Source organism: Trachurus japonicus, chromosome 13, assembly GCF_045865225.1.
Source record: "Trachurus japonicus isolate A0001 chromosome 13, Traja_1.0".
Taxonomy (NCBI): domain Eukaryota; kingdom Metazoa; phylum Chordata; class Actinopteri; order Carangiformes; family Carangidae; genus Trachurus; species Trachurus japonicus.
The window spans coordinates 520,041-529,821 of record NC_140919.1 but is presented as its reverse complement, the minus strand read 5'-3'; the positions used below and the strand labels follow the sequence as shown (position 1 = coordinate 529,821).

Genomic DNA, 9,781 nt, shown 5'->3' with positions numbered 1-9,781 from the left:
GAGGAATGCGCACAGCCAATCAAATCCCAGACAATCCATGAACCAACCAATGGCATAGATATATATAAGAACTAGATGACTCACCCGCAGCTGTTTCCCAATGACAAAGCGTAGCCAGTACGGCGGCCATCTTGGTAAGGTCAACTCTCTCCCTCAGAGCATTAAGCCTCTGCTGCATGTTCTGCTATAACGACCATAACTTGCTCAGTTTTTGTCCGATTTCAAAACGGTTTGATTTTTATGAACATCTATGCAGTTATGATGCAGCATATTTAGAATCACGGATAATTTTAATAATATATATTTTTTTGTAAAAGTAACATTATAGTGACATTATGCAAATAGTTAAAGTAATAGCTACATACTGATTTATTTTTCACAGAGCTATGAATGGTTTTTTTTAGTGCAGATGACTGGATCACCATCTACTGCACTGTAACTGCAGCCAGAGTCAGAGACAGTTGCCCGTCCTCATATGGCCGACTGGGAGCTACGCCTGCGTGAAGTCCGATCCACCCCCTTGGCCAATGGTCGCTAATAAATGAAAATGAAGTCCTGAGTGTTGATTGGCTCCAGTTTCCAAGAGACAGCAGTTAGGTAATAATAATTATATAAACATAAATAACAATCACCAGTCTCAAAGTGAAGATAATTTACAAACATCATGATCAGATCCCCTCCTCACCTCTTCTATATTTCATGATAAAGATTGACAACTTGAGCCAACCACCTCCTTTATCACCTGTTGTCTAATTCATCTGATCCAAATATGTAAGAATTAGCACATTTTATTGTATTATTATTATTTGTAGAGCAGCATTACTTATTAAAGGTTGAGAAATCTGCTTCATGAATAAAGTTTAATAATCTGATCACAGACGTGTCTATAGAGAGCCGAAGCGGAAGCAGCCCCATGGGTCCTCAATTCGGAAAAAGTCTCCATGTCAGCGAACGGGAGTGAAAGTTTTATTTCGTGATCCGATTGAATTGTGCCATGACAAAAATATATGACCTCTACCTGTTTAAAACATCACGTTTCATGAAGAGAAATCAGCAGTTTGTTGTAAAACTATTGTAGAATAAAATTCCGAAGAGTCCGTAACCAGAAAGACTCCAGGTGGCGTAGGTGACGTCACCATGGCGACCACATGGCGTCCTTCCTTTCCCGTGTCAGTTGGTGACGTATTTTTAGTGGGTCACAGATCTGTAGTCCTAGAGCGTCTTCACACTAAATACATTCTTCTGTTGCCGTTTTACTTCATGAAACGTGATGTTTTAAACAGGTAGAGGACATATTATTTTCTCATGGCACAAGTCAATCTGATCACGAAATAAAACTTTGACTCCCGTTCACTTAAAGCAGAAGTAAGTGATATATTTGTGTTAATATAAGTCTTAAATAGTTGTATCTTCCGACAGCCATCACTTCTATAGAGTGTTTGGTCTGAAACACGGGTCTGTCAGTCACTCTGCTCTGCTCTGAGCCCAGGAGAAAACTTTCCTTGTATCCTACAACCTTCATCCAATGAGGAGAGAGAACGGCATAAAGGGGCAGTCCTCTCTGTGTGTGCAGCCAAGGAACGCCGTGAATGTGGTGACGTAGGGACGAGGACTGTTATGGTGCGTTCAAGGAAACTCGTAACTCGTGTTTTTCCGACCTGTGAAGTGGTACCAGTTCGATCTGGTACGAGTTCACGGGTCAGAAGTTACGAGTGGCCGTTATAGTGACTTTCACAGGTAAAACAGGTCGGAGAAACACGAGTGGGTTGCCTGGAACGCTACAAAGTCGTAAGTTGTGACTTGAAGCTGTAATTTACGGTTTCAAAAGCCTGCCTGGAACGCAGCATTAGCCAAAACCACCGGACCACTTACTTCTGCTTTAACTTGGAGACTTTTTTCGAATTGAGGTCCCATGGTGACCGTTACTTCCTGCTTCCGCTTCGGCTCTCTATGTGTTGATGTGACTCTGTGACTTCATGAGTTAGTGAAACACGACGCAGAGTCACGGTGTCAGCTTAGAGTATTTATTCAAGTACAACGGTAATTAGTCCTGTAATGAATACATGAGACAATGAGCCACAGCAGACAGCTGCAGCAACACAACAACAACAACAACAACAACAACAGATCAAACCAGGAAGTTCATTTAAAAAGTATTTACACGTTCATGCACATGCAGTATTTCAATTGATACAAAAGTAGTAAAACTAGATCTACAGTCATTCTTCAGTATAAATAGTATAAATAATAATATTCCTCTGTATAAACAGCTCCGTCGTCTTCTTCTTCTTGTTCAGGTATTTGGTGTGAAGAAGAAAACTCAGCGTTCAGGTAAATCCAGGTGTGAGTCCTCCGCCGTCCGACGAGAGGAGGCGGAGCTCGGGAATCGAACCCGGTGCAGCAGAGAAATCCTGCGAGGTGGGAACAGGACAGGCACTCAGGGAACAGGCCGCCGGTCACATGGCGACCGGTCCCATGGCGACCGGTCCCATGGCGACCGGTCGGTGGTCACTTCTGCAGGATGAACTGGTCGATGAACTCGTTCTGCTCCGACTCCACTTTGGACAAAGCTTCGTACTCGATCCGATACCTGAGGACACGGGGAAGGTCGTGATGTCAGCAGGGTCGCCGGCCAATCAGAGCAGAGCTGACAACAGTTCACATAGTGGGGAGCTTAAAGGGATAGTTCAACATTTTGGCAAATTGGCCCATTGCCATAATCCCTATAGTCATAGCAGTAGGTTCGTTAACTTTAATTGTCGGTGCAAGCTGTTTTTAGAACGGCGGAGCAGAGCCGTGAGCTGCTCAGAGCTACGCTACGGAGGCTCATTATGGGATTTCTTGGTTTCCCTCATCAAACTCATCAAATACACAATCCAACAACTCCACAACGCTCTGGTGGACAAGTTGTGAGCTGCACATTCACCACGCTATGAGAGAATAATGGAACGTTACGAAACGGAGCCGTTTTCGAGGTAAATACAGAGACTGCTTGCTGAAAAACTGTCCCTGAACGCAACGCGCATCAGCGGTTTTGCATGAATTTACCTCTAAAACAACTCTGTGTGGTAACGTTGTGTTATTATCTCATAGCGTGGTGAATGTGCAGCTCACAACTTGTCCACCAGAGCGTTTTTGAGTTGTTGGATTGTGTATTTGATGAGTTTGATGAGGGAAACCAAGAAATTCCCTTAGCCTCCATAGTGTAGCTCTGAGCAGCCTGCCGCTCCGCTCCGCCGTTCTAAAAACATCTTACACAGACAATTAAAGGTAACAAACCTACTGCTATGGCTATAGCGATTATGGCAATGGGCCAATTTGCCAAAATGTTGAACTATCCCTTTAAGCCCCAAAAATAGGCCTTTGACTTCCAGTCGTGATGCAAAGCTCCCCTTTGGCATGGAAGTAAATACAAATAAATCTATCCTAAGACCTACAACTAAGGCCTAGTCCACACCAACACGGGTATTTTTGAAACCGAACTTATGAAACCGCAAATCCGTCTCAAACAATGTCATGCGCATTCCAAAGCAGTAGGTGGCGACATCACTCCGAACAGGAAAGCAGCTGTAACTTGCACAGAGAGAGTGGAGGCTCAAACTGACCGGCACCGCGAGACGAGTCCTCGCTACTAACACACCCCGCCCGTCATCTCTTGTTTATGACAGATACGAAAATACACAGATACACACATTGTAACGATAATTTAAAACAAAACAAATGTAAGGATGGAGGAAGAAAAGCAGTGGGGAAGTGACCGCAATTTACAACTTGATAAAAGCCTGTTTACTCCATATCAGCATTATGTTTACATATGGTGACCACGCGATTTTGTTTTAGTGTCCACATGTTTAGTGATTATTGATATTCACAGTAGCGTCTGAGCGGTCGGCGCATGGTCAGCGTCGAGAAGCTTGACGTGCTAGCAACAGTAACTAAGGGGGGGCGGGGATTTATGAAAAATGTCCGGTTTTCCTGTCCACACATGAAGCTGAAACCAGAGTTTTAGAAAAAGTTCAACTCCGGTTTCAGGAGCCGACGTCCGCGGTTACGTGTGGACGAAAGACCAAACCTAAGACAACACTTTGTATCCAAAATAAACACGTGTTTTTTTTATGTAAATGGCCGCCGACTATACTTGAAAGGCCCATATCTTTGCTTCTGTTGTAGCTATAATAACTAATTTGGTGACAAACTGTACATTTTTGGGGTCAAGGAATCCAATAAAATAGGTTCCAAGACTAAAAAAACAATGATGTTCTCCTTACCATGACAGTTGGAGCTAAGATGAAAAATGCATGCCAAAAACACATTCCATTTAGAATGAAGAATTATCTATCTCATGATGTTACAGCATCTTTATTTCTTATTTATTTCTTATTTCAAATTAGCCATAATGGAATGTCGTGACTGGACTTTATGCTTCCTATGTGAGTCCGCACTACAGATTGAAAAACATTAGATCCCTGTTCATCATTCAAACTGACAAACAATCCTGAAATATTGCAATCATGTTACAAATAAGTTGTAGATAACATCCAGGAGCTGAAGGCATTGTAGTTCTGTCTTTTTGGACTTTTCATGTTAATTTGTTGTATTGTTTTGGGGACTACGGATGTAATTTAGCACATGTGCTAAATCCGGTGTATTTACTGTGGCTACTCTAGCACTCACTGTCCATTAATATGCACTGTCCCGACTAAATAAACAAATAAAGTAAAGTAAATATAGTAGTTTATAGTGGACATTCAAAATGGAATGTATTTTTAGTTGTTTTCTTAGCTCCAATTGTCATGGTAAGGAGAACATCATTGTTTTTTTAGTCTTGGAACCTATTTTATTGGATTCCTTGACCCCCAAAATGTACACTTTGACACCAAATTAGTTATTACAGCTACAACAGAAGCAAAGATATGGGCCTCTCATGTATGGTCGGCAGCCATTTTTAAAAAAAAAAAGTGTGTTTACGTGTTTATTTTGGATACAAAGTGTGATCTCACTTGTGTCTTTGGATAGATGTATTTGTATGACCCTAAGGTACTTCCATCCCAAAAAGGAGCTTTGCATCATGACTTGAAGTCAAAAGTCGCTTAACCTCCCTACAAACACACATTCATCAGCTTTTAGATTTATTCACTTTTATTATTAATATTGATTATTATTTCAGTTTAGTTTTAGTTTGGTTGTAGTTCAGTGTTTGAGTTGTAGAAGCTTCTGTGTCAGAGCTCTGAAGATCAACTTCCATATATGTGGGATTTAACTTTTAGCCCCAGAAGTCTGATTAAAAGATCTTTTACATGATTAGAAATGATTAAATGATGACTAATTTATCATATAACAACACACAAACATGTTGTTTTTGTGTGTAACCCAGGCCCCTCCAGCTCTGAGCTGCTCCTCTATCTGTCCCTCAGCAGAGGAGACGACCGCTGCAACACTCAACAACTCAAACACTCAACAGTTTCCTTTGGAGTAGAAATCCTTAGTGGCGTCTGCAGGAGTCAAACAGAGCTCTGGGAGCCGACGTCACCATGTGATCATTTGACTTTTCTCTGTAAAACAGGTTTTCCAGAGTGTGTGAACTGTGTGTGTGTGTGTGTTTTACCTCTCGAGCTGCATCTTCTTCTCGGCGATGAGCGCCTGCAGCTGCTGCTGCTGAGCCTCCCTCTGCTTGGCCACAGACTTCAGCAGGTTCCTGGCTCCGATGGCCTGAAGGACGAGGACACAGTCAGCACGTTTACATGCACGTTTACATACGAGCTCGGCTCAAAATTCGATTTTGGCGTCAAGTCGGACTTCTGTCCTTGTCTCAATATACATGCAACTGAAAAAACCGAATAACTGACGGGGTCCGCCCCCTCATGCGGCGTCACCCGTTGTTTCAGCAGGTTAATACGCCGCCTGGCCTGTTGACTTCTCTGTCACCTGGTAAAAAACTGAATATAAACAACTTAGTAGCTTAATAATAAATTCTCAACTGCAGTTCCCGACCAGACGCACCAGTCTGGGCCGGATTCGTGCTGAGAATAGGATACGGGCTTCCTTTCTCTCTCTCTCTCTCTCTCTCTCTCTCTCTCTCTCTCATTTAAAAAAAATAATAAAACACTCCTGCTGGTGGCGCTGTGTGAAATGCATTGAATCGGCGCTGATGTTGGGTTTTTTTCTTTACTTTGCCGGGTTCGGGCGGCTTCTCTGCTCCACTTGGTGCCGTCTCTACGGTTGTGGAGCATGAACACATGCATTGTCCAGTTCTACTCCGACTAAGGTGTATTAATACATGACGGAGAAAATCAAATTCCAATCGCATTATCTGGGTGTCTTAATCGGAGTTCTCAACTCCGATTTCAGTCGGACTAAGGTGTTTACATGCACTTCAGTTGTCCAGTTATAGTCGGATTAAGGCAATAATTCGTTTTTTTCAAGTGTCATGTAAACATACTGACTGAGGATCAGACCGGACCGGACCGGAGCAGAGCAGACTGGACCGGACTGGGCCGGACCGGACCGGACCGGAGTAGGGCTGTCACTTTTTATTCAACATTCGAATATTCGTTCGAAGTTCGGGTGAAAAGTTCATATTCGAGCGGTAATGAAGTGCTCAAAATGTGGGCTGCACTGCCTGCATAGCGCCAGGGACACAACGGATGCGGAAATGCCGAGAAGTGGAGCCGGTTTCCTTTCGGCGTCCATATTTACTGCTGGTGTCGTGTCGCGGCATGCAACTCCGCGGCCGGCTCGCGCCCTGCAGCGATCGTTTCGGCGTCTGGTCTATTTTGTGTGCGAGCCGCGAGCGATCGCGTCAAGCACGGCAGGAAGTCAAACATGAAACAACGACAGAATTTGGTCAATTTTCAAAATTAAAACAATTTTCAAAATAAAACACCGCAATTGTGTGTGTATTGGGTATTCAAATTTATCCGAACGAATTACGGGTCATTTGATATTCGTTCGAACCTAATTTTTCTGAAAAGTGACAGCCCTACAGCAGAGTAGACCGGTCTGGACCGGACCGGACCGGACCGGAGCGGACATGTGACAGTCGCTGTGTCTCAGTGTGAATCCTTCCCTGAGTCACTGTCATGTGGTTTACTACCTACACCAGGGGTGGGCAATTATTTTTTCCAGTGGGCCACACCGACTCCGATAAAGTGAGTGAAGGGCCACACAATTCGAAATCGAATTTAAACATTAAATATTTATTACGTAAGGGATAATGTATAGTTCGGAGGTTGTTATGGAGAAATAAACCCCGACAGGTTCAGTGTTTCCTCCAGGATTTTTTTAAAGAGTGGCGGCGAGGGTGGTCTGAGCAACGGGGGGGGGGGGTGCACGCGCGCGGGACCAGACTGCCCGACCGGGGAGGGGGGCTGCGCGGAGATGCGGGGGCATTTCGGCGTCCAATCCTCCGCAGCATGCAGCGATCATTTCGGCGTTTGGTCTGTTTTGTGCACGAGCCGCGAGCCACCGTGTCAGTCTTGGCAGGAAGTCACACAAAGAAACACGAGAGAATCCGGTCAATTTTCAAAATAAAACACCGCGAATGACAAACACGTGAGGCCAATGTGTGTACGTTTGTAGCCTATTTAATAATCGAAACAGAGCGCGACAGATGAACACACACAGAGCTGAGGGGCGAAGCGCTCGTCCCCCGGCCGCCACAGAGTCGTTAATTAATGGTATAACACTGGATGCGCTGGTTGATACGTTTCGTTTTTAATGAGGAGGAAATAAAGAACTCAGCTGTGATTGAAAAGCATGAGTCGAAAGTTGTAACTGTGTAGTGGAAAGAGCTGCAAAGTAGCTACCTAATGGTAACTGGTTGTGGAAACCCTGCTTAACATTGTTTTAACATTAAAAAATTTAAATTAAAAAAAATCATCATTCTGAAGGTGTGGCGGCTTTTATTTTGCCGTGGCGGTGCGCCACGATCAATTAGCTACATGTAGCGGAAACCCTGAGGTTGTATGGTTTCATTCAACATGAAGGGGTTTATTTCTCCTTAGAACACGGCTCTCTTGAATACTCGATTCTGATTGGTCAATCACCAATATTCTGCGGTGTTTATTTCTCGATAGACCACCGCTGAGCCAGAGCGATAGATATAACAGCGGACCGTTGCTAGGGACTCCATAGCAACGGCCGACTCTGCATGTCCGGTCACGGCCGCTGTTTTGCTGAGCCTCCTCCCGTTCGTGCATTTGAAGCCTTTGATAATCAATCAGTGGATCGATGGATTACCATACACGTTACCATGTATTTTGTGTAGTCGTACCTGTCATAAACAAGAGATTATGGGATGCGTTTGTGTCGCGGAGCTACAGGGAGGAGAGGAGCTGTGACACGGTCAGAGGTTCTGATGCAAGTTTACTTTTCATCCACGATGTGGAAATAACTTAGGAGCCTCCACTCTCCCTGTAACAGGTTACAAGTCGTTTATCAACATCACTATTAGTCCCAAGCTGTTTAATGACGGTAAAAATGAAACATAAAGTAAATATCCTGCATACTTTCTCTTTTCTGTGCTGCGCTGGTCAGAGCGGCGTCCCGAGCAACGGTCTAATTTTACATGAATAAAATCTCTTTTTATCATTATTTTGTGTTACATTATTGAATGATTTAGTTGTAGGCCGTGTTCTAAGCGGGATAATGTAGAGTTGGTCGGTTGTTATGGAGAAATAAACCCCGACAGGTTGTATGGAACCTGGTTCTAAATGGGGTTTATTTCTCCATAACAACCTCCGAACTATACATTATCCCTTACTTATTAAACTGGACAGAACAGGAAACAGGAAACACTAGGTGCGTTTCCATCAGCTGTTTAGATAGATCTAGATGTATCGCATCGGAAAATGATGATGGAAACGCCGTGATTTGCATTAAAATCCCCTGATTCGCACAAAATGAAATACGCTCGCTATGGCCGGGTTTTGGTTGATTCGAATGGGATGGAAACAGCTGTATGCGAATTAAGTGTGACGTAGCCACTTTCACCCCGTCTACTCCCGTGTTTGCAGTTCACTCACAAGACAACATCAGGGTTTCCGCTGTCACACAACAATTAATTAATTGTGGCATCGCCACGGCAAAATAAAAGCCCCCACACACCTTCATATGTGATTACTGCACAGTTCTTCATAGTTCCTCCTCAGTAAAAACCAAACTTATCAACCAGCGAATCCAGCGTTTATCATTAATAAAGTCTGGGGCGGCGCAACTCTCTCTCTCTCTCTCTCTCTCTCTCTCTCTCTCCCACACACACACACACACAGGTCGCGTTATGACGGTAATAAACATATGCGCTAAATCGCGCTAATGTGTTCAAATCAGACCGTCAGTCAGTCCGTCCGGCCGGGGGGGGGATGCAAAGTCCGTAGATGGAAACACACATGATTCGAATTTCTTTTAATGCGCATTTCCCAGTAATTCGAATCACTTTGGATGGAAACATGGCTACTGACCTTCATCTTCTCCGTCTCCGCCTCCTTGGCCAGCTCGTCCACCAGCTCGATCAGACCGCCCACGATCTTCTGGAACTGACCGATCTCTGTGGAAACAACACGACCACGTGACCTCGTGACATCACAACCTCATGACATCACAACCTCATCACGACCTCATCACGACCTCCCGTTCACACACTCACTGTCCACGAAGTCTTTGCACTCCTCCTTCAGCTCCGTGGTCTTCTGGCTGACGTCCGGCTGCAGCACCCTCAGCTTGTTCAGCTCGTCAAAGTAAAAGCCTGCCTCCGCTAGCGGCTCCGTAGCCATGGCTGCAGCCC

The 9,781-nt window shown here is 44.4% G+C and overlaps 1 protein-coding gene across 1 annotated transcript; it reads right to left on the bottom strand.

Moving 5' to 3' along the window:
- Positions 1-2,010: 2,010 nt before the first annotated feature.
- Positions 2,011-9,781, bottom strand: LOC146975186 (intraflagellar transport protein 20 homolog). Its single transcript, XM_085794360.1, has 4 exons — positions 9,644-9,781; positions 9,459-9,544; positions 5,606-5,709; positions 2,011-2,590 (listed from the first exon to the last, which is right to left on the bottom strand). The coding sequence occupies exons 1-4, from the start codon at positions 9,768-9,770 to the stop codon at positions 2,509-2,511; spliced, it is 399 nt and encodes a 132-aa protein (XP_085650486.1). The 5' UTR covers positions 9,771-9,781; the 3' UTR covers positions 2,011-2,508.

What these genes read in the sequence shown, in the direction of transcription:
- LOC146975186 (XM_085794360.1), bottom strand. Translation starts at nt 9,770, where the DNA reads ATGGCTACGGAGCCGCTAGCGGAGGCAGGCTTTTACTTTGACGAGCTG. An exon ending in GTGCAAAGACTTCGTGGACA is followed by an intron (nt 9,545 to 9,643) that starts GTGAGTGTGTGA and finishes TTGTTTCCACAG; the next exon opens with AGATCGGTCAGTTCCAGAAG. An exon ending in AAGAAGATGCAGCTCGAGAG is followed by an intron (nt 2,591 to 5,605) that starts GTAAAACACACA and finishes CCGTGTCCTCAG; the next exon opens with GTATCGGATCGAGTACGAAG.